The sequence below is a fragment of the Bison bison genome, unplaced genomic scaffold (assembly GCF_000754665.1).
Source record: "Bison bison bison isolate TAMUID 2011002044 unplaced genomic scaffold, Bison_UMD1.0 scf7180017864525, whole genome shotgun sequence".
NCBI lineage: Eukaryota > Metazoa > Chordata > Mammalia > Artiodactyla > Bovidae > Bison > Bison bison.
The window spans coordinates 12,828,384-12,853,857 of record NW_011495076.1 but is presented as its reverse complement, the minus strand read 5'-3'; the positions used below and the strand labels follow the sequence as shown (position 1 = coordinate 12,853,857).

Sequence of the window (25,474 nt, the reverse complement as noted above, 5' to 3'; positions counted from 1 at the left end):
GTTGACTGCATTGCTCCGAGGCAGGATCCCCTCTCCAGGTTCAGAATGGGGAACTAAGGATAGTCTTCTCTCTAAAGGCGCATCAGCAGCTCCTTCGATACCATTCATTTGTAATGAAGTCTTTTGTACAACTGAAAATTTCCTTATAGAGTTGATTGAACTGAGAATGGAGTTCTTCCTTTTTTCACCAAACTCTCCAGTCTGTTTAAAAGAAGGCTTTTTCGTTTCATTCCAGGACACAGAAGTATCTCCTTCTAATGAGAAACGCCGTAAAGTCTCAGTTATGATTGAATTTCTTCGTTCTGCAGTAAACTGGTCGAAAGTGTCACATCCCATGAGCTTCGAGCTGAAGTCGGGCCGCTGATTTTGTAATTCAGAAAATGTCCCATAAAAATAGATGCTACCTTCATGTAAAATTAATATTTTGTCAGCTTTCTTTAAGTGCTCCATTTTAGAAGTGACCAAAATCCTAGTTTTGTTAGCCATCAATTTACAGATACAGCTTTAAGAATATAAAAATATATAAATATTAATTTTATAAACATTTTATTATAATAGTATATGTATTATATTTTAACACTTTATTAATGTACTCCTGTATATTACTTCTATTATAAAATGTTATTATTACACTTAAATAATTCTAAAAGTAAATATTCAATAGTAATTAAGTTGGTACTTCTTGATTATGTAATGAAATATTGTGTTATTTAATTATTATAGTATGCTACACCATAAAGTTAAGTGTTAATAGACCTAAAATGAAATTAAATACCAGACATTAAATAAACATTTGACTTTGAACAAACTAGTTACCCTTTGGGCTGTGGTTGATTCATCTAGAAAATGAGAGAATCGGATGACCTTTAAGATTCCTTAGCGGCTATATTTCTACATGCCTTCTAAAATGTCAGAACTTTCTTGTTCTTTAAGTTTTCTGCTCCTTTTCTTTTATATTTTAAGTTGATCACTAATTTAGACCTCAAAGTTTATACTGTAAGCAGGACCTAACACATCATAAAGTAACTATATGCCAGTAAAAAGTTAATTTTAAAAACCTTAAGACTAATTTACTTGTTAAAAACACAACAATAACCTGAGAATTGTATAAGAAATCTGAACTTCCTCCAACAAAATTTCCCTCTAGTGTAGAATTAAATCCTGACTAGAACCATCTAAGGAAGACCAATTTCTTTTAGGCATTAAAACATTATATATTTTATAGAAAGAGCCATAATTCTAGACTACACTTTAACATACTAATACAACTAGCAAAGTTTATATAGGTAAGAAGGTATTTATAATTACAGAATTGTAAAAATAGTATCACAGATATTAAATTTAACCAAATTCTAGGAAAGGTGCTTCTAGGAATAATGTGGTAATTTAATACACACATACATCTACATCCTTACTGATTAAACTACTTCATAGTCTACAAAATCATTTTGATACCTTAAAATCAAGTCATATAGCCAACTGTTCCTCTTAGAAACTTCACATACATTGAGCCCTAATGGGAGCTCCAAGAAAACGTACACCCAAGCTCTGTATGACTGAGAAAGAGGTTCTGAAGGAGGTATTGAGGTAGACGAATACTTAGAGCATTCACCTATATTAAAACATCAAAACATTCAACTTCTTTGGTTCCTTAAGACGTTTACTATCTAAGGAGTAAAATACACTAAAAAGTAAATTTAAAAAATTGAGTAAAATAATCAATTAAAATAATATAAGCTGTGTCACAAGACAGTAATACTATCAAAACTCCATAGACAGTGACAGTTAAAGTACCAGCGATGGGAGACATTGGTTCAGCATAAGGTGGACAGAAAAGTGAAGTGATCTTGACCATGGAGGGAAGATCAGATTTAAGCAGCTAAATTACATAATGCCACACTGAGTCACAGTGGTGGACCTATTTCTCAAAGAATAATATGTAGCCTATGGTGGTATAGTCATTCTTTCTTGTCTCTTAGAATGAGTATTATAAATTATTCAAGAACATACCTTTCAAATATTTCTTTCTCTGTTAAAACATCTAGATATCCAAAAGGAGAGTCTAATAGGTACAAATCAGCATCTTTGTATACTGCTCTAAAAAAGAAAAAGAAAATCAAATTAGATTCCTTCAATATTTACCATTTCATTTGGTGTAGATGATTCTAAATAAATTTAAAAAGATAAGTCACATAGGATTTTTACAATTTTGCACAATACTCCAAAAACTTCTGAGGTCATTTTGCTAAGTGTAAGTGACATACACTTGCAAAAGTTACAAACTAAATCACACCATACATACAATTTTAAATATTGCCTTAAAAAAGAAAAAGGAAGAAAGAAAACCTTTCAACAATAGTACCTATTTTCAGCAAGCACTATGCTACATGCTGGGAATATAATGGTAAAAATTACACAAGCCCTGTTCTCAGCAATTTTGCATTTTGGTGGGGAAACAAGGAAAAGAGAATGTTTCCATCCTGTAAAGTGTCAGAGACAGCAACTAAATCTCAGCACTTAAGTGAAATTATTTTTTTATTTTTTTCACTGTTGACTGTTACCAATAAACCGATAGCAGTACTGTTACAACTGTATGATTGATATTGCTCTTTGCTCATTATAGTCCTAATTTAAGGACCATACTCATAAAAGTTCCACAAAAGTGCAGGATGCAAAATTTGTGATAACAATGTATACCCATATTATTTTATATTCTAAGTTAAAAAATAAAATTTTATGAGCAAGTAAAATCTTCATTAAGTTCATCTTAGGGCAGTAATAAAATGAAGATATGGTCCCATACGAATGTAAATGCGGTAATTTCTTCAGAACATCTAAATTTCTCAGCTGCGGTTGTGAGTAACCCTATACCTATACCAACCACATACAACTCAATGTTTACATGTAATTCTGAAAAAAAGAAACTATGCTTAGTCAGCAGGTAACTAAGAGAAATAAAATAATTAAAAACAGAAATAGCAAAAAGTCAAAGCAAAATCTAGAAGGACATTTGCAATGTAAATTATCTTTGAAAACAACATTCAGGAATTAGATAAAAGACCCCCAACAAAATGTACCCTCAAGAGCTTTCTTCCCATACTCAATTCTTCTCTCTCTCTCCTTCACATTTATGACCAGGTGCTCAATCACTTCAATCGTGTCCAACTCCCCGCGGACCTTAGCCTGCCAGGCTTCTCTGTCCATGGGATTCTCCAGGCAAGAATACTGGAGTGGGTTGCCATTTCCTTCTCCAGGGAATATTCCCGACCCAGGGATCAAACCCAGGTCTCCTGAGTCTCCTGCATTGCAAGCAGATTCTTTATCTGCTGAGCCACCAGGGAAGCCCCATTTATGACCACAGTTTCTCAAAAGATTAGAAATAATATACGCATCATCCAAAACTGGTCAACACATGACACATTCAGATCAGAAGAGCAATAAACAACGATTTTCTTTAATACAGCAAACCATATTTTATAATATATAAATATATATATATAAAATATATATATATAAATATATATAATATAATAAACCTGAATCTTCAACTGGTAAATACAGACTTAATTTTATGCTAAGGTTTGAAGCCGTATAGCATGTTATCCTAAATTTGAAATGAAATATTTAAGACAGTCTTACTTTGGCTCACAGATTAATCAACTTTCCTTTACTTAGAAGCCATTATTTTGTTTGTGAATTACTCATATCTATATATGGGCTATATAGATATATTGGGCTTCCCTGGTGGCTCAGTCGGTAAAGAATCTACCTGCCAATGTAGGAGACACTGGTTCAACCCCTGGATGGGAACGATCCCCTGGAGGAGTAAATGGCAACTCACTCCAGCATTCTTGCACGGAGAATCCCATGGACAGAAGAGTCTGGTGGGCTACAGTCCACGGGTTGCAAAAGAGTTGGACATGACTTAGCAACTACACAACATCATTGATTTATTACTTGACATTGTAATCCCAAAGTTGATTCACGGTTTAGTGTTAAGTCAAGATGACCTGATTCAAACTGTAACTCTACCATTTCCCAGTGTGGCTTTTGGCAAGTTAAGATCTAACCACCTCAATTACCTCATGATCTCTTCCATAAAAAGTGGGGAGAACAATTCTTTTTTGGCAGACTGATATGTGGATTAAGTAAAATTACACATGTACTCACGCACACCCCGCCCAGAATAGTACTAGGCAATTATAGGTGCTCAGTGAGTGAGTTTCCTGTCCCAGCTTTTGGAAACATGAGAAAATAAGGGGGATAAAGGCCAAAATATCAGTAAGTCATTGTGATTTCTTGTTAATAACTTCAGCAACACAGTAAGAAGAATTTTATTCAAATAAACCTGGAGGAACATTTAATATCCCACATCATCAATATTTTTTTAAACTGAATGTTACATTTTAACCACAAATTAACTTATACATACACACACACACACACACACACACACTTCTCTTTGACAGCTCAAAATGCTTAGACCAAGAATGTCTCTACTAAGAGACCACCATACCCCGCACAATATTAGATATGCTTGTCCCATTTGTTTTTCTTTGAAGATTACAGACCTTAAGCTTAAGTACATCATCTGCCTTGCTATTTCTGTTGTGAGATTAATTAGTTATGTTGAAAATTTTGAAAATTTATGTTTATCTAAGATGGGGAAACAGTGGAAACAGTGGCTGACTTTATTTTTCTGGGCCCCAAAATCACCGCAGATGGTGACTTCAGCCATGAAATTAAAAGACGCTTATTCCTTGGAAGGAAAGTTATGACCAACCTAGACAGCATATTAAAAAGCAGAGATATTACTTTGTCAACAAAGGTCCGTCTAGTCAAGGCTATGGTTTTTCCAGTGGTCATGTATGGATGTGAGAGTTGGACTGTGAAGAAAGCCGAGCGCCGAAGAATTGATGCTTATGAACTGTGGCGTTGGAGAAGACTCTTTGAGAGTCCCTTGGACTGCAAGGAGATGCAACCAGTCCATTCTAAAGGAGATCAGTCCTGGGTGTTCATTGGAAGGACTGATGCTAAAGCTGAAACTCCAGTACTTTGGCCACCTGATGCGAAGAGCTGACTCATTTGATAAGACCCTGATGCTGGGAAAGACTGAAGGCAGGAGGGGAAGGTGACGACAGAGGATGAGATGGTTGGATGACATCACGGACTCAATGGACATGGGTTTGGGTGGACTCTGGGAGTTGGTGATGGACACGGAGGCCTGGCGTGCTGCGGTTCATGGGGTCACAAAGAGTCAGACACGACTGAGCGACTGAACTGAACTGAACTGAAACCAAGAAACAAAACCAGAAGCCTAAAGCAGATGTGTACATTTTGGGATAGGGTGAGCAGGCAACTGTCTGAAAGACTAAATAAAAGTATACATATTCTCTTCCCTGTGCTAGGCAGAATATTAGGGTTTTCCATTTGTAGGGAATCATAAAGCAAACAAACATATACACACTAACAAAAGGGCATGCATTTTAAAAAAGCCATGAGCTTTATCAGATATAAATATCATTATCTATAGTTCCGAAAGGTTAGTCTTAACCTGCTATCTATAAGATCCTGGGCATTTTTTCAATTACAGAAAGAGGATATAAAGAAACAGAGAACTATCTATAATGTTTTACACTCATTTATACAACAAATGCTTGCTGGACCCATAGGCAGATATTCACCTTGCTAAAGAAATTCTCGCTCGCTGACCTCCACTCAGTGTGATTCCACCTTCTCCGAGAACTACGTTGTCTTTCTCTGCAAACTTGGAGATGTCCTATTATCAAAAATAGAAAGTTAGGAAAAAAAGAAAAACACAGAAAGTTAGGAATTGTCAGAATGTCAGATCTGAATTTAAAAGGTACATTTTCCTTCAAATATAATCATGTATCAGACTTCCACTTTAACCACAGCAGAAACTGTGAACACCGCATCTCAGCTATTTCAAATGCATTTCAGTTGGTCAAAACATTGCTGAAATTTCATAAAGTTTTTCTTTAATATTCCAATTGCTATTTATGATCATTAAATAAGAACTGGAAAATATAAAAAGTAAAGCATATGTAAATCTATGATATGTAAAGATGTGCCATCCACTGACCATTACAAAAACCCAGTGCTATTAACATGCTAATATGCACTTCCTTCCAATCTAAACCCACTCTTTTAAAAGGAAATCTCCAAAGATGAATAAACCTCCTAATAAGGAAACAAAAAGAATATCATTTACATCTCCCTGCAGTATCTAAGCATACTCAGTGGGTGACCATAAGTACAAGGCACCTCCTTTCCACACCTCTCTCACCTACTCCCCCCTGAAACAACACAGCTTTCTTTCTCATCCATCCTCCCATCTCATCCTTCTGTCCTCTCCCCATCTACTCTGCCCCTCCTGTCACCTTCCTGCCACATGTGTCCTTTCTTCAGTTCATGAGATTTTCTGTGGCAACAACCATGCTAGACATTCTAAAAGATTAGAATTTATAAGAAATTGTGTTCAAATTGCTATCATTGTAAGCCTAACTCAGAAGATAAGCCATAATTCTGGAGAAAGCTAGGAAACATCCCAAAGAATCAATTAACCATTTTAAGACAAAACAATACATAATTAATTGGCAAATTAATTCTTCTGAATATAGAAGTATTATAAAGTAGGTAGAAAATGCTAGAAGGCTTTCTGGAATAGATGAGGTTTGCCCTGAGACTTGAGAATGAGAAGAGTCAGGTGAATAGTATTCAGGTGCTCAGTGGTAAAGAATCTGCTTGCCAATACAAGAGACACAAGTTCGATCCCAGATTGGGAAGATCCCCTAAAGAAGAAAATGGTAATCCACTTCAGTATTCTTGCCTGGGAAATCCCATGGACAGAGGAGCCTGGCAGGCTACAGTCCAGGGCTGCAAAAGAGTTGAATACGACTTAGCAACTAACCAACAACAACAATTCTTTAGTTTAAAACAAGGTCTTTGCCTTTTATTTTCTCATCCCCATATAAAATCTCTTTTCTTTTGTTACTACCTTCCTCTCTCTTAAAAATACTCTTCCATTTAAGTTTTCTTTTTTCTTTCACAACCCAGAAGTAGTTCATCTGTTCTCCTTGATCTGACACTAGCATTATCTATATTTAAACTGCCAAAATGGTTGCTTTTATTGTTTCTGTTATATACCACATGAAAGTTAAATAGAACTTCATATACAGCTATAAATTTATAGCTGGTAAATTAGTAATCATTTATATTATGAACTAGCTTGCAGCTCCTATAGGCTGAAACCATGCCAGCCACTGCCTCCAAGGAACTGCTGTTGTCAATACTCTTGACCTAAGAGGACCAAACATGATTTTTTTTTTAATGTGGTAAAAAAAAAAAAAAAACAAACACTGACATGTAAGAGAAGATACAGCAGGAGCCAGGGGAGCTGGCTACTCAGGCACTGGAGGAGACCAGTGAGACCCATATAGCACTGCAGAGAAGAGGACCTTCCATAGTTAAAGACCCAGGAAAACAAGTGCTTGATTTCTTTCTACTGGACCAAACTGTTTTGGTTCAACTTATGAACCAGACCACATACCTATGATTCCATCCAAATAACAAGGATTGCAGCTAAATTCCACACCCCTGTTTTAAATCTCAGTCTTGCTGAAGGAGCACACCCAGGAGCACCTCTATCTTGAAGCCTTACCTGAGCTGTTCTACGCAGCACATCCTCTGCCCTCGATCTAGAGCAACTGGTAAATCAACTCACAGGTGTATTTCTTCTCTACTGTACCGTCTTTCCCTTACCCATATTCCATTCCCTTTTAGAAAATTAAATATTTTAGAGGAAAAAAATGGATACTTTTTTGTATATGAATAAATTGAGTGTAGGCTTTTGTAAAGGAGACACATTTTCTAACACAATATGAAAAAACCAGAGGTTGCCAAAATTATTGGAGCTTATTTTTTTTCTCCAAATTTGAATTCAATACAGTTTTAGTTAAATCAGATAAATTTTCTAATTTTTAAAATTTAGAAATATCAGTAGTTATCTTGATGGTATGATTATAACACAGTTATAGATTTGGAGGGTGCAGAATCCTAGCCCAGTGCAACAATTTAACAAAGATTTGTGGAATGAAGGAAGAAAAGAGGAGAGAATGGAGGAAGGGAAGGTAAACAAATATTAAGCTACAAAGAAAGAGGTATATATAAGAAAAAGAAAATGAAGAAAGGTGTACAGCCTAGAGAAAGAAAGAAAATGGGGATAAGAATAATTGTCAGAAGCAGCATATATCAGTAGGAAAAAGCAGGAAGATAGTGGCAGTATAGAGACAAGAAAAATGAAGGGGAAGATAGGAAATGACAGAAGACAAGGAACCAGAGTTGACACTTCAGCAAATATCCCTGGTGAATTCGAATGTGCAAAGAATACAAATGCAATTTATTACAATAATTTTCTTAAGACAATATATAAGAGATTGTTTCAGCCAAATATCTCTCACAGGAGCCGGTAATACTCATCCTTTCAACAAGCTAAGGAAATAGGAGGGAGAAGGAAACTAAAAAATCTCTTCCTTCTTTCCTACATGAACAGGCTGAAATATAACACTAGAGAAAGAAATCAGAAGATCCTCAAGTGAGCTCATGCTTTTTACACTCAGACTGAATGGAATATCATCAAATTCCTCCAAAAAAGACCAGAAATAGCATTTCCTTTGAGTATCACTCCTCAAATCCTGACTTGGAGCTGGTCCAGGGAAAGGAGAAAATGCATTAAGAAAATGAAGATTCAAGGAAGGAACTGCTTGAATGGTTTCTCAGTACCAAGTTAATCTATTTCAACTATAATACAAGCTACTGTTTCCTTTTTATTTTCAGAACAGTATCAAATTTTAAGCTCCTATGACAATGAACTCTGCCCTGTGCCTGGGATGCTCAGCTCTCTCAGTCAGTAAGCTATGCCAGCATCCCTGGGATGCCCAGGCCTGCCTGGAATGATGCCTGGTGAGTCAGTCACCTTCTTTGGCCTGGCTTAGACAGAATGGGATTTCTCAGTGTGAAACTTCCACTCATACTTGGGAGAATTTCCAGGTTGGGTGCATTCTTGGAAAATGCCATGAAGAATTGAATCTAAGCATCCTTGCCCCCCAGGTCACTAGTGAGCTGAAATCTGAATGATTTGTGGTACCCATTTAGAAAGCAGTTGGGATGTCATGTAAACCATGCTAGAGGTGACTGTTCAATAAAGAACAAAGCTGGAATACTCAACTGGATAGCATGGGACCCAGGATTTGAACCCTGGTCTATAAGCTATTATGAAATCTCAGTTACTTAAAAGCTTTGTAATTTAATTCTCTTAAGCATAACCTGGGTGCAATTATAGCCCATCTTTTATAAAGGTGCCCAGTATGAGAATTAGAAATATGGTATATACAAAGAAATTCAATAAATATAAATAAAAGAGATGAAATGTGCCGATCTAAATGGAATATTTTTAATTCTAAAATAAAGCTTAAAACAAAATAGAAAATATGAATGGCAACATTGACCACAGAACACAGAGACCTATTTTCCAGCTGTTTCCGTTAATAACTAGATAAGTAGCTTTGGGCAAGTCTCTTCTGGGCTTCAGTTCTCCATCTATAAAAGGGGATAATAGTACCTTCCCTTAACAGGTTCAAAAATTTGATGTAATTTAATATAAAGAGCTTGGTCCATAAATCACACTCAAACATTGGTGATGTACAGTTTTAGAATGAGATGTTTACCAATGATTTGTATACATCATTCATTTCCATTTGGCCTTGAATAAAATGTTCACCTGATGTAATACTATGCCCCACTCTCCTACTAAAGGAAAAGCAAATTCTAATTAGTCTGAAAATATAGCCTTTATTCATATTATCATAAAAAAGGTACAAGGGATAATGCAGGGGGAAAGAATTGGACTGAGAATTGGAAGTCCTATGCTCAAGTCCTAACTTTGTATGTCTTCACCAAGTGTACTTTGGTTGAGGTTGCTATGTACACATATTTTGAAACTTACAGTTCAAGGTTCTTAAGAGTGACACCATATTCTTAAGAGTGACACCAGATTAGATCTAGATACTTTCCAAATGCTACCACTTTGAAGATGGCTGTTTAATTTTATTTAACATTTTGTTGTTGTTGTTCAGTCGCTAAGTTATATCCAATTCCCTCACGACCATATGGACTATATAGTCTGCCAGGCTCTTCTGTCCATGGGATTTCTCAGGCAAGAATACTGGAGCAGCTTGCCATTTCCTTCTCCAGGGGATCTATCCATGCTATATTGTGCTATGATAGTTTTATTCATTGTATTATCTCCTCAATATAAAATAATCAAGGGGGGCTTAGGGAAGGCCAATTCTTTACCTTCTATTTTCCAAGAAATGTTTTCACACTTTTAGGATGATTCTGTAGTATTTGATTTGAAATTTCCACTATCATATGTTTTTAGCAGTACAAATAAACAAGAAGACTATTTTTAAATCCCTACATTTTTCTGCTAACTAAGATACTACTGAATGAACACCTAGTTAGACAAATAAATACTTTAGTAATCAACACTACAGTAACCTTCTTCATGAGTCAACATAAGAATTCTATAAGAAAATAGATGGACACAAGCTGCTTTCAAGGAAGCTCTGTGCTCAAATTCACTTCTCCAAATTTTTTTCCAGTCTGGACTAGACTGGACTGGAAATATAAGATTTTGTATTTCAAATTATATAGTTCTATCAAATGTTCTATGACCTTCCCTGGCATTTAATACCAAAAAAGAAAACACACACACACACACTCTAATAAAACTGTTGTACATAAATCATTGAGATTTTGTGATTTTTATTTCTATAAGATATATTCTTATTAGTAGGATAGCTTGGCCATTGGTATGTCTTCTTTCTTTTTAAGAGAGGCTGTTGCCAGAATCCTTACCAAACCACATTTAAAAGTTAGACTTCCAAAGTTGCAGTTTTCCCAGCAAGATCTGAGAGTTCCCTTTTCCTCAAATCATCACCTACAATAGCTATTATATTTATACAAGGTATGAGATAAGCATCTAGTCTTATTTTCTTTTACTATTATAGTAAACATGATTTATTAAATAAATGATGTTTTCAATTAATTTACATATCATCTATCATCATCTCACATTTCCAAAGATCTGCTTCAGGACTATTTGGTTCCTTCTATTTCTACAATAATATTCTGCTGAGTTTTTGGTGTTTAGGTGTTTTAATGGCTTTAAGTAAGATTTAATACCTGACAAAGCACAATCCTTCTTCATAAATTGTGGTCTCTTTTTGCTCAGTCTCCTATATAACAATATTAACAATAAAAACAATGTAAGTAAGAATGCTAATAAGAGCTAATATATATTGAGTGTTTACTAGGTAACAGGTAGTATTTTAAGTCCTTTATGAGTGTTAACTTTTTTAATGCTCATCACAATTCTATCCCTCTTATAAACATGAGAAAATTCAAAGTTAGAAAAGGTAAATGTCATTCCAAAGATAACACAGCCAAAAAACAATAGAGGCAGGATTCAAACTAAGGCAATTTGTCTACAAAGCGTGGACTCTAAACTCCTTTTGGTATTTCCTCCCACATGAAATACACTTTAGTAAAATTCTGAAAACAATCTTATTCAGATGTATTTGCAGTTTCATTAAATATAAACATAAGTTTGAGTGCAATTTGCATCTTAGAATGCTGCTGGTGCTACTCAGTTGCTTCAGTCATGTCTGACTCTGTGTGACCTACAGACCGGAGCCCACCAGGCTCATCTGTCCGTGGGAGTCTCCAGGCAAGAACAGTGGAGTGGGTTGCCATGCACTCACTCCTCAGGGGATCTTCCCAACCCAGGGCTCGAACTCACAGCTCTTCTGTCTCCTGTACTCTCGGGGCCGGGCAGGGGGTTGGGGGGGTTTCTCACCACTAGCACCACCTGAGAAGACCCTCTTAGGATGCTAACTCTTATTAAAAATCATGATCTTTCCATTAATTCAGTTCTTGTTTTGGATCTTTCAATAAGATTTTCTGATCTTCTATATACATGTTCTGTAAATTTCCTATCAGATTTATCCTTAAGTATTTTATCATTTTCTACTAGTGTGAACTGAAGAGCTTTTTATTTCCATTTCTAGATTGTTATTGCTAACATAGAGAAGAGCTAATTATTTTTATATGTTTATCTACTATTCAGCCATCTTATCATATTCCTTTATCAATCTGGCAGAGTTTTGCTCTCTGCTTCTGCTAGAATCTCTTGGGGGTTTTTTAGGTGAACTTTTTTTTTTTCAGAAACATGTAACGTTCTTTTTTTAAGACAAACAATTAAATTTTACCATTTAAAATAATGCTTACTTTGGAATGTTTGGTTAAAAAAGTTACGAAGTTTTTTAAAATGAAGTTTTCTTCTATTCTTACTTTGAATTTTTATTACAAATCACTGCTAAATTTATGTAAGATTCTTTTAGCATCCACTGACCTTGTTACATGGTTTTTGTTCATTGCCAATATACAAATTATTAATATATCATATTTATAAATTGTTTATATTGAAGCACTCATATTTCTATTCATGAATCTTGCTTGATCATCTTTTCATACCATGCTGAATCCTATTTATTAATACTTCATTTAATAGTATTTTATTTAAATATCTATATTCCTAAGTATGATTAACTGCAGTTTTCTTTTTTATATAACTTTTCAGATTTTGATACAAATAATCTTCTCGCTTTAGAAAATGAAGAGTTTTTCATTTTTGTCTATAATTTGGTATAGTTTAAATAATATAGGAAGTTATGCTATTAAAGGTGAAATATAATCCAGCTATGCAATTTTCTGATAGTGTCTTTTTAAGTAATACACATTGAACTATCTTTACAGTGATAATCTGTCTATTCAAGTTTTTTTGTTTCTTTTTTCAATTTTGATCATTTGTATTTCCTTAGTAAATCATCCAGTTCCTCTAAGTTTTAAATCTGTTTCAACAGAATTGCACTAACTTTTAATAATAATTTTAATCTTGCTCATATTTTTGCTAAAGCTTCTTTGTTATTCCTAATATTGTAAGTCTTTTCTTGACTACAAACAAGGATAGATTCAACAATTTTATTGATCTTTTCAAAGAACTGGCTTTAGGAATTATATTGTCTTTCATTTCTCTGTTGGTTTTCTCCTTCATTAAATTAAAATTTGATCATTACTTACTCCATTATAACTTTTTATTTAGTTCCTTCTTTAAAATTCTCAAGAAAAATATAAATGTTGTATATTTTTAGCCTTGTTTCTTAATAATAAAGGTATTTAGAGCTAAAAATCTTCTGAGTGCAGTCATGTTCTACAGATTGTTATATGAAGCATTCTAGGTTTCAAATAATTTATAGTCAGTCAGGAGATTTTACCTTTCCAAGTATTTGTCTTCAACTTACCTGGCTTAATTATATCTAAATAGATGTAATTTTTACCAAGCATAACATGTTTTGTCATTCTCATTAGAACCTATGACTTAAGAAGAAGCTAAGCAACTATAAAAAAAAAAAAAAGTTTGAGTGGACAAAGAGTAATATTAGAAGGTCTTACATGTATTTCCTAAAATTTTAATGGATTTTTACAGATCTTCAATAGCAAAACTGAAAAAATTGGGGCTTGGGCTAAATTTAGCTTAAGAGGAGAGATCTTCAAACATATTTTAAAAAGATCTAATCTGATATGAAATGTAAAGGTATTGTTTGTTGTTTTAGCAAACTGAAGTTGTTTTAAGTATTAGATAAGACTTTATCCTCTAGCACTACTTTCCTCAATAATATTTTAATGGTATATAAAATATTTTCATTTATTAGTATATCTAACCAGAAGCTATTACAACTGCTATCCAAAATATTCATTATAATGACTGGAGTATAGAAATACACATACATTTGAATATACATACATATATAAACACATATAGATTGCATTTTTACACATCTGTATATATGTGCATATACATGTACATACATGTGCATATAATACATATGTGCCTGTGTATGTATGGCATGCATACAAATATGCAGGTGTTTATTCAGCTTGATCTCTATCATCCACTATTATTGTGCTAAGAAAAGAGAAGTCTGCAATAAGTAAAAGAGGATTATTATTTTATGAATTAGATTACTATTTCTCTCACCAAAAAAAAAATTTTAAATATGTGAAAGATAATGGAGTTCTTAACAAACAAGTTGTCTCACTTTCCAAAGGTTTATTCTCTTCAATCCTATTAATATAACATAATGAGAGCTGACTGACCAAGAAGGCTTATTGTATCCCATGACCCTAAAATACAGAAAAGTTAAATTTTTTCTCACTTGATAGAGGACAGCTTGACCAAAGAACATGTGATCCAAAGTACTCTAAACAATTCAAGTTCATTCAATCCAACTGATCGTGTCACACCCCTGTTTATAACATCACAAAACAAACAAACAAAAAAATATACTGGATCCTTGTGAGCTCCAGAATAAAATCCAAGCTTCAAAAGATGGCATACAAAATGTTTCCCAGCTCACTTCTTCATCCTCACCTCCCAGCACGCTTCCAAATGCATCTTGACCCCTGGCCACACTCAAGTTTTATTGTGCTCCAAATTTACCACCTTCCACCATCTGCACCTGCTGGTTCCTCTATCGAGATGACTTTCCTCTACTTCTTAATCTGGCAAATTCCTTTAAGGTCAATAAAAATTTAATATCCTCCATAAAGTCTTCCATTATGTTAAAAGGCATGTTCCTATGTGTTTTAAGAGCTGTTTATGTTCCTATGAAAGAACTTTCATCTCTTTTCTTATTGTCTGTTTACATTATCTTTATCCTCAAAGACTGCAAGCTTCTCAAGGACAAAGACAGAATTATTATTTGTTCTATGCTTTGGGAACCAGGACAGGTTTAAGATATTATTGGTATATGTTATAAACAGTGAGTAAAGTATTTTAGGCAACTTAGAGATGGTTAAGATTAATCCTCTGCCTTCAGAAGCTTACAATCTGCAGCCTACCAGGGACAACTTAATGAAAGACCTGGATTTTGAGTTAAGATGTGGCTCCATGCCTGAGAACTTCGTGTCTTCCTCATCCAACTTTACCAAGTCTGCCCCCAACTTACCTCTCTGGCCAGGTTGACAAACTGTAATAAGACACCAGAACACATTCATTAACCCTCAACCCTGAATATTCATTGGAAGGACTGCTGCTGAAGCTCCAACACTTTGGCCACCTGATGTAAAAAGCCAACTCAATGGAAAAGACCCTGATGCTGGGAAAGACTGAAGACAAAGGGAGAAGGGGATGACAGAGGATGAGATGGTTAGATAGCATCACTAACTCAATGAACATGAACTTGAGCAAACTCCAGGAGATGGTACAGGACATAAGAACCTGGCATGCTACAGTCCATGTGGTTGCAAACATTCAGACATGACTTAGCAACTGAACAATGACAATAAATACTGTCATTTTAAAAGTAGATTGTGATGTGAGATTAAACAGATAGATGAATGGAACAGAATAAATATTTCACAAACAAACATGTAGATCAGAACCTAGCATAAAAGTGTCAGAATGACAAATTATAGAGAAAGGAGAAACTGCTCAAAAAATGATCCTGGGACAAATGGATCTCCCTATGGAAGATAAAATTAGACCCCTAGCTCACACCAAATACAAAAATTAATTCCAGCGGTTTTTAGTCCTAAATGTAAAAATTGAAGCTAAAAATACTAAAAATATATAAAAAATATATTTTTATCATTTGTGTTAGAATGTCTTAAAGAAAAGATAAAGAACAAACCATAAAGAAATACACAGATACAATTTGTTATATGAAAATCAAAAGTCTATTTAACAAAAGGCTTAGTGCAAAATATACATTGCATCATCTCCCATCCATAAAGGATAGTAATGCAATGTATTTAACTGTCTTAGTCCAGTCCTTCCAAGCTGTAGATACCAAGAAAGTATTAAACATGAAATTATCTTATTATGGGAAATACTTGTATAACAGAAAATAGGAAGGAAAGCAAGGAAGGCTGGGAGAGGTGTCAGACCTCGATGCAGTTTCAACCCTCCAAGTGAAGGAGAGAAGGACAGAAGCTTGAATGGAAAGACATCAAAACACAATCTAAGCAAGATTTGACAGAGCCGTCTAGAAGTCTCTGAGCCAAAATCCGTAAATAAATAAGTCCCATGTCTTTCAGACACAAGATCTGCTTCAGTATCCATGCCATACTTGATCAATCAGGGAAAGCAGCCTGTGGAAGGAGTAGTCTCAAAACAAACTCTGAAAATGAATGATTTCAACTCACAATGATGGACTCTCATTCAATTACATTCCCTACAACAGTGGTGCATAAGGCACATCTCTCAGCTACTATGAACTTAGCAAAACAATTGACATAGGATATGAAGTCAAACAGCTAACAAATATAACCTCACAAGCAGTCAGGGAATTGCAAATTAGAACAGTAAAGAAATATGGGGACTTCCCTGGTGGCACAGTGGACAAGAATCTGCCTGCCAATGCAGGGAACACAGATCCAATCCCTGGTCCAGGAAGATTCCATATACCATGGAGCAACTAAAGCTCATGCGCCACAACTACTGAGCCCATGCACCACAGCTACTGAAGCCTGAATGCTTTAAGGCCTGCAAGTCACAACCAACGAGCCCCGTAAAGCAACTACTGACACCACGTGCCCTGGAGTCAGCAATCTGCAGCTACTGAGCCCACATTCCACAACTACTGAAGCCATGTGCCTAGAGCCTGTGCTCTGTAACAAGATAAGCCACTGCAATGAGAAGCCCGTGTACCCCAACGAGAAAGTAGCTCCCAATCTCCACAACTAGAGGAAGCATACATGCAGCAACGAAGACCCAGTACAGTCAAAAATACATAAAAGTTAAAAAAAAAAAAAAGAAAGAAAGACAACTTTTTACAACTTAGAATGGTAAAACTTTAAGTCTCTGTTAGTAAGAAGCATTTTCAAAGATTGAGGAAACAGGAACACTCATAAATGGCTAGTGGTAGTGTAAATCAGAACAGCTGCTTTAAAGTGCAATTTGGCAGTGTCTAGTGATATTGGCAGAAAGTGAAGCGGAACTAAAAAGCCTCTTGATGAAGGTGAAAGTGGAGAGTGAAAAAGTTGGCTTAAAGCTTAACATTCAGAAAACAAAGATCATGGCATCCGGTCCCATCACTTCATGGCAAATAGATGGGGAAACAGTGTCAGACTTTATTTTTCTGGGCTCCAAAATCACTGCAGATGGTGACTTCAGCCATGAAATTAAAAGATGCTTACTCCTTGGAAGGAAAGTTATGACCATCCTAAATAGCATATTGAAAAGCAGAGACATTATTTTGCCAACAAAGGTTCATCTAATCAAGGCTATTGTTTTTCCTGTGGTCATGTATGGATGTGAGAGTTGGACTGTGAAGAAGGCTGAGCGCCAAAGGATTGATGCTTTTCAACTGTGGTGTTGGAGAAGACTCTTGAGAGTCCCTTGGACTGCAAGGAGATCCAACCAGTCCATTCTGAAGGAGCTCAGCCCTGGGATTTCTTTGGAAGGAATGATGCTAAAGCTGAAACTCCAGTACTTTGGCCACCTCATGCAAAGAGTTGACTCACTGGAAAAGACTCTGATGCTGGGGGGGATTGGGGGCAAGAGGAGAAGGGGACGACAGAGGATGAGATGGCTGGATGGCATCACTGACTCAAAGGACGTGAGTCTCAGTGAACTCCAGGAGTTGGTGTTGGACAGGGAGGCCTGGTGTGCTGCGATTCATGGGGTCACAAAGAGTCAGACACGACTGAGCGACTGATCTGATCTGAGTGATATTGGAACTTGCCTGGAGAATCCCAGGGGTGGGGGAGCCTGGTGGGCTACTGTCTCTGGGGTCGCACAGAGTCAGACACAACTGAAGCAACTTAGCAGCAGCAGCAGCAGTGATATTGGAAAGCAAAGACCTTACTTTGCCAACAAAGGTCTGTCTAGTCAAGGCTATGGTTTTTCCAGTGGTCATGTATGGATATGAGAGTTGGACTGTGAAGAAGGCTGAGTGCCGAAGAATTGATGCTTTTGAACTGTGGTGTTGGAAAAGCCTCTTGAGAGTCCCTTGGACTGAAAGGATATCCAACCAGTCAATCCTAAAGGAAATCAGCCCTGAATATTCTTTGGAAGGACTGATGCTGAAGCTGAAACTCCAATACTTTGGCCACCTGATGCAAAGAACTGACTCATTGGAAAAGACCCTGATGCTGGGAAAGATTGAAGGCAGGAGGAGAAGGGGAAGACAGAAGATGAGATGGTTGAATGGCATCACTGACTCGATGGACATGAGTTTGAGTAAGCTCCAGGAGTTGGTGATGGACAGAAAAGCCTGGTATGCTGCAATCTATGGAGTCACAAAGAGTCAGACACGACTGATCAACTGAACTGGCTGAGTAAAATATTAGAACAACCTAAATGTATGTCAATAACAAGGTGAATAAATAAAATGTTACACATAAGCACTATATAGCAAATGAAAAGAATGAAATAGAATTTCTACATCTAAATGGTATAGCTAGACCTCAAAAAGGTAATAGGAGCAAAGATAGCAAGCTGAAGAATGATGTGTACAAATTATACTATTTACACAAATTTTGAAGCCACACAAAACTATTAAGTATTGTTTATAGATAAATATATTTAGTGTAAATTCATTTAAATGCATTGGAAAAATATGTATCACATTTGTAATAATGACTGCTCGAAGCTTGGGGTTTATGAAGAATGATGTTGAGGATTTAGGGAAATGTTCTTCAAATTCATCCAGAGCTCTAACAATAAAGAAAACAGGGATATTGTCAAATGGATGTTTCCAAATCTAGAACAGATGCTAGTGATACAGATTACATTGTAAAACACAAAACTAAAGATTCCTGCATCTGAAAAAGATTTGATGTTCTCAACCAACACATTTGACCTTCTTTTCTGGAATGAAATCATTTTTGAAGAAAAATGCATCAATGTGGATAATTTAATAAGTATGTCAAAGATTATAATAGAAAGCTGTTCAGATTGAAGTGAAACAAAATAGTCAGGCTAGACTGAAGAGAACTGTGAATAAGCCTTGTCCTTTAAGATCAAATACATTAATAACATCAATATCCTGCTAATGTGAGTACTTATTCTGATTACTTTATTGTTCATTTGTAGAGTTCTTTATTAGTATTTAGCTTCTATTTGATTTAACATAAAACACTTTGTTTTGAATACACTGTTAAACATTTATCTTTGCTGACTACTAAAGGCACTCCAATCTGGTGCTATATTTATCTTAAGGGTGTTGGTTTTCAGCCTTGGTGCTATCATGAGTTTAAAAAGCAGTACAGAGCATGAGCTGCTCAGAGAAGCTTTGTACCCAGAGACAAATGGTTTCTCTTTGCCTGCACTGCAACTTCTCTGGAGTTCTCTTGGAGTTACCCATAAAAACTGTTGGAGGAAATCATTGATTGGAATTAAAGTACAGGGCTGGGCTTCCCAGGTAGCTCGAATGGTAAAGAATCTGCCTGCAATGCAGGAGACCGTGGTTCGATCCCTGGGTTGGGAAGATTCCCTGGAGCAGGGCATTGCAACCCACTCCAGTATTCTTGCATGGAAAATCCCATGAACCAGAGGAGCCTGGTGGGCTACAGTCCATGGGGGGTCGCAAACAGTCAGACACGACTGAGCACACACACACACACAAGCTAGAGGACATGATTTGATTACTTATACAAAAATTAGCTATTGAGATTTTTTAAACCTAAGTCAAAATAAATCAAATTTAAAAATTGTGATCAATTAATTTTCTTATTAAAGGAGACCTTGAAAAATATTTCTTTGTAACCACCCTACACTGCCATTTTAATAAATTTCTCAGCAGTTTACCTAAAAATAAAATCAAATATCTGGATCATTGGTTTTCAAAGTTATTTATTTTGACCAATTATTTTCATAATTATTTCAGAATCACCTAGGGAGTTTGTAAAAACTGCTGCACCTATTCTTACTCAGAAGAAATAGACCAGAGTGCAGGAATCTGCATTTTAACATGTGATTTTCATGCCTGCTTGAACCTGTTCTTTTGGCTAACTTCCTTTACAGCATGCTGGTCAGAAAAGCAAATGTCAACTTCAAAGGATTCTGTGCACATAATATATTAAGTCTGTTTGAGATTGTAAAGCACTTGAAAATACTTCGATAAAGAGTACCAGAGAGGGTCAAAGTAATATTATAATAAAAGTCCAATAAAGATTAACTTATTTTATTATTTAGAAGTACATAACATACCCCATGTTATGGACATACTTTTTACACAAATGTGTATCACTTTATTTTTTTAAATGCATCTAAATTTCATCACCTGATATTATTCAACTGAGCCAGACAAATCAGAAGCTATTAAAAGAGGAACTGCTAATACAAAGCTCATTAACTCTGTCTTGAACATATCAGAGAAACAGTAGAGGGTATTATATTGAGAGAGAAAGAACTTTAAAAAAAGGGTGGAGTGTTACATTAACTGGCCCTGTGTAATTATGCAATATTTGCTGAGTACATTCGAGCTTCCTGTGACTTTGTAGATAGGAAAATACCATAAACCTTGTTTTATACCTGTATTATCACTCTTCAGAACAACCTTGACAATACAGCTGCTTGTGGTAAGGGAAGATGGTAAGAAGCTTGGGTTGACGGAACATGAACTTTAGAAGCAGTGCTATTCAATAAGGAATGTTTGTAACCAATCTTTAGACAGTTAATGCCACTGTTATTAATGTTTAGTAATTATTAAGCACTTGTATTGTGCTTTATGTACAAGGACACTAGGCAAGGAGGAGGAAGGAGAAAAGAAGTGTTGGAGGAACAGAGGAAAGGGGAAGGGAAAGGAGAGGAAGAAGAGAATTTGAGAAAGCCCAAGAGCACACTGTAAAGAGAAAAAGAATGAACTAACCATTTTTGCGCAAAGCTGCTGTAAACGTGGATGTAGCTCTGCATGATATGTATCAACACAGGGAAGTTAACTTCTACAGCAGGAAATATACACGAACAAATTCATGAAGTAGCCTGTTTGCCTAAGTCAAACTTGATTACAAATAACTGTGCATACAAATATTGGCTAAAGATTAGTCCTTATCAGAAAGTGTAGGAAGTAAGAACTTTTTATCAACTTGAAATATAAAAGCTCTTCTTTCACTGGGCTTTGGTACTAAGTCATAGCAGAAAACTGAAATAAACTGAAATTCCAATGTATTTGTTATTGGACCCAACACAAGTACAAAAAGCACTATTATAATAGATGTTACAGTCTTTGTCACCAATATTAAACTATTGTTTAATACTCAGATATATATATATAAACACATACATGGTTTTATATATGAATTTGAAAGTATATACATAATTCTATTAATATCTCTATGCCTTTGATGTCTATTTCTGTATGTGTGTAGGCCTATATTTGTATTTGAAAACTAATAATGTAAGCATTTTTAAAGGAATAGCTTTGAAATGCAGGGCTTTAAGGTATTTCAGGGTAAGTGTTTCCAAGGAAGTAAAGTTAGAAAAGATACTTGAGACAAATAATTTTATTTATTGTATTCTAGCTCTACGTTAGACTCATTTAACCCCAGATTTCTGAACTCCAGATTTCAGATTCTCTGGAATGACCCTTGACAACCTAGTTTTGAAAAGCTCTCTACATGATTTTGATTCAATTGGTCTAAGAATTGGCATTTAAGAATCTACTCATTCCTTAACTATCTCTTCCAGGTCTACCCACCCAAGATGCTGGGACAAATCCAATCTGTGAAAAGCACTCCTTTCTTAGAACTTTGCTGGCACATGACTGTGCTGCCCTGCAGCTGATCCTGCTCTGGAGTTCCTCACAGGTCTCCCAGGTCTCTAGAACTAGGACTCCCCAGGAGCTGAGCTTGTGTACTACCTCACCCATCACCTCTGAAGAAATCCTATGAAAATCCTTATTCTTTCTACAGGTGACTTTGGAGAACCAGCTGTTCAACTTGCCCTGATCGGGCTTCCTTCCCAAACTGACTGCCCTTCTACTTGGCCACCTACTGTATTTTAAATTTGAGGTCATGAGGCATGAAGAAAAGATTCTGCCCCAGTGGCAAGAAGAAAAAAGTTTACTTGGGAGAAGATGAAAAAAATTTTCCTGACCTTTAAATTTCAAGTGTGTTTTTTTATGTTCTTTATCAAGCCTTTATCAAGTGTAGTAGAAAAGCTTCTGTATACTCCATATATAAATAATATGTATAATATATATTTTAGAAAACTTATGAATCTTTGCCTAACTAAAAAACTTATTACATTTTGATTCCACTTGCTTGACTTAATATGAATAGAATGCTAGATTCTATTTAGAAATCTAGAATCTAGAATGCTAGATTTCTATTTAAAAAAGAAGATATGCATCAAGCAACAAAGGTTTACTGTATAGCACAGTGAACTAGTCAATATTTTATAATACTTTACAAAGGAAAATAATCTCAAAAATAATATATGTGTACATGTATAACTGAATCATCTTGCTGTGCCCTTGAAAAATTGTAAGTCAACTATACTTCAATAATACATATATGTATACATATTAAGAAAAAAATAAAAAATACATTTCAAGTGTTAGGATAGGTGATTTTCCCAAGATCCAGGAGTACAGATTTTATGAATATGGTAGCTTGATACGTCATTTATAGGAAAACAAGTCATAACCTCCTCTTTCACAAAGGCAGCCTTACAATCCCAATGGTTTAATAATACTGCTACAATCATAGTGAGATTAACCAGTCTAAAGTTCTAACTCAAAATCTGCAGTGTTCAATGCAGAAGGCATTAGCGTCTAAGAATTTCTAATACACAATCCTAATCAAGCATAGCAAAAAAAAAGGTAAGTCAGAAGATCTGGATTCTCTCACTGGTCTCATCAATTATGAGACATATGATTCCAATAAGTCTCTTAAATTTTCACTTCTTACACTTTAAAATGTGAATAACAATATTTCATAAATGTCTAACCACATCTCCATTATCTCCCTCCAGTTTGTGTGTTACACTGGATAAATCTTCCTAAAACACTGTTTTTATTATGGCACTCCCCCCAGTGAGGGAAGTCACCATGCAAGATACTGTGGACCCACCTGCTCCCTGCTCCCACTAAGCACCATGTTTCGCCAAATCCTCTGCAGCTGGAGTGTTGCATGAGAATTGGATTGCCCCAGGTATATGTAATATGAAAGTCAAGTGTGGAGGACTCTGCCTTTCTGCCTTTTTTGGCTATTTGGTTTAATTGCTGGCAAGTGCAGAGACAGAAATCATGATCTGCGTGTTTTCTCCCGGTTCAGCTCTCACCATAGACCCCTTCTTTTCCAGACTCTACCCTTGCTGCACTGCCTAGAGTTCCCCTTAAAGTGCACTGTTTTTGCTCGACTCCAGCCCATTTCATCCTATACCCCAGCCACACCAAACTGACTCTAGGTACAAAGGTTCAACAAACGTTCTCTGCTAGCTCCAGGTCTTGTACATTCTGTTCTCTTTCTGGAATGTTCTCCTGTTCTTCATTCAGATGATTCTTACTCATCCATCATCTCTCACCTTAGCTGTCACTTCCTTCAGGGAAACCTCATCTACCCATCTAAGACCAGATTAAGTGCTGTTTCCATATACCACATGAGAATCTTACATTAACCAATATCCTAGAACTTAACAAACTGCACTGGCTTTACTTGCTTATCTTCACCAGAATGAAAGACCCTTGAGGACAGGGATTGCTCCTATTCACCAATAATTCCCAGAGTTTGATGTCCTTTGTTCAATAATTGCACTCACAGATATTTACTACACAAGTGAATATATATACGTGTGTGTGTGTGTTTTGTGTATGTGTATATACATTTTCCCCCAAAATACTGTAAGTCAAAAACTCATAACAAACAGGATCCTTGTTATACTTGCATGCAGTATTCAGAGTGCCTAACATATACTGTGTCCACAGGGGAAACTCAATAAATATTTATTGAGATCAAAATTTTAATTTATGAAATTTGAATCATGGATACTTAAACTTTCTAAATAAAAATTAGGTATTACAGATTTGGCCTCAAATATATTCTTGATAATACAATTGCTGTTTCAAAGGCTATTTTTGTCTAGAGAATACTTTTACACTCAATTTTTAGAAAAACTAAGTTTCCCTTCCTGGAAAGGCCTTTATGAATATTATTACCAAGTTCTAAGTTTCTAGTAAAGTCTAAAGTTCTCTTAAATATAAGTGTAAAATCTTCTCTCGATCTTGTCTAATTAGCCATTGCTACAAAACAGAAAACTCCAAGGGTGTGGGGTCCAGAATACTAATTCTTCAAGAGGATGAAACATCAGGCTTATCTATAAGATACAGCATGGCTTTGACCTTTGGAAAACTTAGCTAATTTTTTGTTTGATTTTTAATATGAAAGCCTGGCTTAACTTTCTGAATTTCATTATCTATTCATGAGCTAGCTTGATCCCACACAGTTATAATTAAATTTTTATATGACTGTTCTGTGGATTTGCCCACCTCTTAGGAAGAAGGGCAGTCTTTGGGTTATTCTGGATTTAGAGATGTCAGAACTGTCATTTAAGTTAATAATTAGTTCCAGAATTGCAATCGTAATTCCTAAAAGTTAGTTCATACTTTTAGAATTTAGCACAGGCTCATCTCGATTGCAAACTCTACAGAAAGCTGTCACTAGATAACTAGAAAGTGACAATTCAAAGGACCAATGTGTGCAAAAACACTCGGCACAGCACTACTGACTTGAGCCCTCCCAGTGGATGTTAACTAGTATTTATTTTTTAAGTTTCAGGGTTCAAATGATGTGAAATAACAGTCAGTTCAGGAAACACTATGGTGTTCCTGCTTGGTCCTGGTTCCATAGTATTATAAAATAAAGGTATTTGCTTCATATTACAATAAGTAAATGGCAGTGCTTTCAAACTTAATTACCTATCAGTAGAAAATGACAGGTGGATCAAGGTACAGTCACTTGGTGTGGTTTATTCTGGTTTAGGGAACGTAGTTCAGTGTGTTTCAAATATCTGTTTTCAATGTTTATTATTTCTTGGCTACTACTGAATGCAAATGTTAATTTGTATGGTATCTTTTTATTTACACATCTCCCAAGTGAACATTCCTGAATTCTCCTACAATTGTGGATTGACCACCCAAAAGTTAAGCCTCTGTTCAATGCAGGTTAGTTTTGGCCAGATGTGAAGATCCAGGGGTCAAATTCAAATATAATTAGTCTTGTGGTATGTGTAAGATGGAATTTATTTTCCAGAAGAGTTAACTCATTTCTTTGCTTACTTCCCTCCCAAGTTTTTCATATTTCTTGCCAATTTCCCTCCCAAGTTTTT

At 35.6% G+C, this 25,474-nt stretch overlaps 1 protein-coding gene across 1 annotated transcript in view; it reads right to left on the bottom strand.

Annotated features, from left to right (window-relative positions):
* CFTR (cystic fibrosis transmembrane conductance regulator (ATP-binding cassette sub-family C, member 7)) overlaps nt 1-25,474 on the bottom strand; it is a 216,327-nt gene that overhangs the window by 92,947 nt on the left and 97,906 nt on the right. The window contains exons 12-14 of the mRNA XM_010831223.1: nt 5,685-5,779; nt 2,011-2,097; nt 13-502 (exon numbers count right to left, since the gene is read on the bottom strand). Coding sequence (XP_010829525.1) covers nt 13-502; nt 2,011-2,097; nt 5,685-5,779 — 672 coding nt within the window. The remainder of the gene's footprint in view (nt 1-12; nt 503-2,010; nt 2,098-5,684; nt 5,780-25,474) is intronic.